Source organism: Scardinius erythrophthalmus, assembly GCF_964197995.2.
Source record: "Scardinius erythrophthalmus genome assembly, chromosome: 18".
Taxonomy (NCBI): Eukaryota; Metazoa; Chordata; class Actinopteri; order Cypriniformes; family Leuciscidae; genus Scardinius; species Scardinius erythrophthalmus.
Genome location: NC_138238.1, coordinates 39,999,851 through 40,004,850, shown reverse-complemented (window position 1 = coordinate 40,004,850; position 5,000 = coordinate 39,999,851). Strand labels below are relative to the sequence as shown.

Sequence of the window (5,000 nt, the reverse complement as noted above, 5' to 3'; positions counted from 1 at the left end):
GCCATGGATGAATTAATTATTCATTTCGCCTGCAAAGAGAAACTAATCAGAAGCTGATCGGTGGCTTTTGACAGGCTCATCTGAACCACTACTTTTACTTCAGCTCATCAATACTTCAGTAATCTACAGCTCATCTCAAACCATCAGCTCTGCCTTTGAATCATTAGTCATTTGAGACTGAAATTATCGCACTGTTTTCAGAGCTCGTGACTTACGAGACAGTCATATAAATGTAATATTACACAGGAAAGATTATGAACTTTCACCAGTTTTCCTCACATCGATGGCATTCAGAGAGCGGCTGCGAGGGGTTTCTGGGATAAAAGGTTATTGTTTGAGTACCTGGAATATGTTGGAGAGGTCGCGGAGGTTGAAGATGTAGTGGAACTTGATGGCGGTGGGCAGGAAGCTGGTGGTGATGCGCTGGTGGAGAGCGAGGGCCAGCGTGACCAGCTGAGAGCTGCTCTTCTGCAGGGCCGAGGCGAAGCCGTCTCCGCTCAGGTGCTGGCTCAGGATGCTGCAGTAGATGGTGTTCAGGGCCTCCACTCCGGGGAACGACAGCGCAAACACTGAGAAATGCCTCTGAGATACACGTTTCAACAGTTGCACATTAAGCCTTTGCTTCAGCTTTGAGAGGTGACACTATATGACACATTTTCAAAATAATTTATGTATACACTACCGACTGTATGCATGTATGACTGTATGCATGTATGACTGTATGTATGTATGACTGTATGTATGACTGTATGTATGTATGTATGTATGACTGTATGTATGTATGTATGTATGACTGTATGCATGTATGACTGTATGTATGTATGTATGTATGTATGTATGACTGTATGACTGTATGTATGTATGTATGTATGTATGACTGTATGCATGTATGACTGTACGCATTTATGCATGTATGACTGTATGTATGTATGTATGTATGACTGTATGTATGACTGTATGACTGTATGTATGTATGACTGTATGTATGTATGTATGTATGTATGACTATGCATGTATGACTGTATGCATGTATGACTGTATGCATGTATGACTGTATGACTGTATGTATGACTGTATGCATGTATGACTGTATGTATGTATGTATGACTGTATGTATGTATGTATGTATGACTGTATGTATGACTGTATGACTATGTATGACTGTATGTATGTATGTATGTATGTATGTATGTATGTATGTATGTATGTATGACTGTATGCATGTATGACTGTATGCATGTATGCATGTATGACTGTATGCATGTATGACTGTACGCATTTATGCATGTATGACTGTATGTATGTATGTATGACTGTATGCATGTATGACTGTATGCATGTATGACTGTACGCATTTATGCATGTATGACTGTATGTATGTATGTATGACCGTATGTATGTATGTATGACTGTATGTATGTATGTATGACTATGCATGTATGACTGTATGCATGTATGACTGTATGCATGTATGACTGTATGTATGTATGTATGTATGTATGTATGACTGTATGCATGTATGACTGTATGCATGTATGACTGTATGTATGTATGTATGTATGTATGTATGTATGTATGACTGTATGTATGTATGTATGTATGACTGTATGTATGTATGACTGTATGCATGTATGACTGCATGTATGACTGTATGTATGTATGACTGTATGTATGTATGAATGTATGCATGTATGACTGTATGTATGTATGACTGTATGTATGACTGTATGCATGTATGACTGTATGTATGTATGACTGTATGACTATGTATGACTGTATGTATGTATGACTGTATGACTGTATGTATGTATGTATGACTGTATGTATGTATGTATGACTGTATGTATGTATGTATGACTGTATGACTGTATGTATGACTGTATGTATGTATGACTGTATGTATGTATGACTGTATGTATGACTGTATGTATGTATGACTGTATGCATGTATGACTGTATGTATGTATGACTGTATGTATGACTGTATGTATGTATGACTGTATGACTGTATGCATGTATGACTGTATGACAGTATGTATGTATGACTGTATGTATGTATGACTGTATGAATGTATGACTGTATGCAGGTATGACTGTATGCATGTATGACTGTATGTATGTATGTATGTATGACTGTATGTATGTATGACTGTATGACTGTATGTATGACTATGTATGTATGACTGTATGACTGTATGTATGTATGTATGTATGTATGTATGTATGACTGAATGTATGTATGACTGTATGTATGTATGTATGACTGTATGTATGTATGACTGTATGACTGTATGTATGACTGTATGTATGTATGACTGTATGACTGTATGTATGTATGTATGTATGACTGTATGTATGACTGTATGTATGTATGTATGTATGTATGACTGTATGTATGACTGTATGTATGTATGACTGTATGTATGACTGTATGTATGTATGACTGTATGTATGTATGACTGTATGCATGTATGACTGTATGTATGTATGACTGTATGTATGTATGTATGACTGTATGTATGTATGACTGTATGACTGTATGTATGACTGTATGTATGTATGACTGTATGCATGTATGACTGTATGTATGTATGACTGTATGTATGATTGTATGTATGTATGACTGTATGCATGTATGACTGTATGTATGATTGTATGTATGTATGACTGTATGTATGACTGTATGTATGTATGACTGTATGTATGACTGTATGTATGTATGACTGTATGTATGTATGACTGTATGTATGTATGTATGACTGTATGTATGTATGACTGTATGACTGTATGTATGACTGTATGTATGTATGACTGTATGCATGTATGACTGTATGTATGTATGACTGTATGTATGATTGTATGTATGTATGACTGTATGTATGACTGTATGTATGTATGTATGTATGTATGACTGTATGTATGACTGTATGTATGTATGACTGTATGTATGACTGTATGTATGTATGACTGTATGTATGTATGACTGTATGCATGTATGACTGTATGTATGTATGACTGTATGTATGTATGTATGACTGTATGTATGTATGACTGTATGACTGTATGTATGACTGTATGTATGTATGACTGTATGCATGTATGACTGTATGTATGTATGACTGTATGTATGATTGTATGTATGTATGACTGTATGCATGTATGACTGTATGACTGTATGTATGTATGACTGTATGCATGTATGACTGTATGTATGTATGACTGTATGTATGTATGCATGTATGACTGTATGTATGCAGTGACAGTAAACAGTTCTCTGTGTGTTGAGCTGACACTGATAGTGAGCACCTGCAGGCGAGGGTTGATGGTGAAGCTGCCGGCGGTGGGGTTCATGCAGGACACGTACTGCACATTGTGGATCTCCTTCAGCTGCAGCTTGCTCCTGTCGTACCTGAGGACACAGCGTTCCGTCAGACTCACACACACACACACACACTCTGTATGCACACCTCGTCCTGCACTAAAGCCACTGCGGCTCAGAGAAATACACCGCCTTCAGCTGTTCTCCTGCTCACCCCGATCTAACAGACACTGCAGAGACACTGAGAAACCAACAGGACACACGCTCTCTTTCAGGGACAAAACACTGAAATCCTCACAAAAGAGACAGAGCCTCTTCAGGCCTTGAGCACTGGACCATCTTAACAACATAAAACACTTGTGTAACAAAATCCAATATCCATAAATTGTGCATCTGAGCAAAGGTAGCATCATAATGAGCATGTCTTCTGTGTTAAATGTCCATGAGGGTCAGCTTAAGCATATCATGGAATCAGAACAGAAACTACACTTTAAAGAGGACCTAAAACGCCCTTTCTCAAAGCTTTGCTGTTGTTTTCAGGCTCTACTAGAACAGGTTTTCCAGCTTGAATGTTGATTATTCTCCTCATATTCTCCATTGTTGCGGCTCCTCTCTTCCCAGTCTGTCAGTAACGCTCTGTTTACTTCCTGTCTCTATGAAGCCCCTCCTCCTGAAAAGCACACTGAGCTCTGATTGGTCGCTGGAGCAGTGTGTTGTGATTGGTCGAGCGCTTCGAGTGTGTTTGGGAAATGTCCCGCCCCTTTCCATAACCACTAGTTTAACACACTACTAACTAACTCAACCAGGCCCCGCCCCTTTATTCTGCATATGAATTATTATAATGAGGAATACTGTGACGTGTTCGTTCCCGGAAGAAGCTCAAGATACAATGGAGGCGTTTCAGGAGTTCAGGAACACTGACTCTGATATAGAGAAGAACAGCAACAGTACACACTGAAGACAGATGAAGATGGTCATGTGACAGTCAGTACCAGTGGTTGTAGTCCATGTGCTGGCGGATCAGTGTGTGCGGCTGGACCGTGCCATACGCGTCCACCTCCGGCATGTTCATGTCATCGATGAAGTAGACGAGCCTCTTGCTGCCGGGCGGCCCGTAGTTCCTGCCCGCCTTCTTCTCCAAGGGCTTCTCTAGAACAGCTGTGGGGAACGTGAACATTCAACATCACTGGCAAACACTGCACAGAAGCACTTCACCAGGAAACTACAGCGCATGACAAGGGTTTCTCTCTGGTGTTTATTAGATATAAACTATTATCTAACATAAAATGAACACAGTTTAAAATCCATCTAATGTCCAACAAGCCTTTAAAACGGTGCTTTTGACCTGCCATTGTTTTCATAATCTGTTGAAATGATATTTAGTTCAGTGTGCAAAAGTTCAAAAAGTGTAAAATGTAACTAATTTTGATGTTGTGAATTGATAAATATATTAATTTGACTAATATTAAAAACATTGCATTTCTTAATTTCGGCACCCAACAAGCATCATATTTGGGTCAGCATGAATTACACAAACTGTACTCATCATGTTACTCAAGTAAAAAATAAATAGTTTGACTAATTTGTGACTCTTAACCAAGTTATCCATTAAGATTTAAATATTTTATATTTATGTAAGTTTTTTTTCTATTCATTTTATATTTTAGTTGCGATTTTTACA

General features: G+C 38.2%; 1 protein-coding gene across 1 annotated transcript in view; it reads right to left on the bottom strand.

The window, feature by feature from the left end:
* The window catches only part of dnah9 (dynein, axonemal, heavy chain 9), a gene marked incomplete at its 5' end in the record, with an annotated part of 119,007 nt that overhangs the window by 70,489 nt on the left and 43,518 nt on the right, over nucleotides 1-5,000 (bottom strand). The window contains 3 exons of the mRNA XM_081391983.1: nucleotides 343-582; nucleotides 3,307-3,409; nucleotides 4,312-4,477. Coding sequence (XP_081248109.1) covers nucleotides 343-582; nucleotides 3,307-3,409; nucleotides 4,312-4,477 — 509 coding nt within the window. The remainder of the gene's footprint in view (nucleotides 1-342; nucleotides 583-3,306; nucleotides 3,410-4,311; nucleotides 4,478-5,000) is intronic.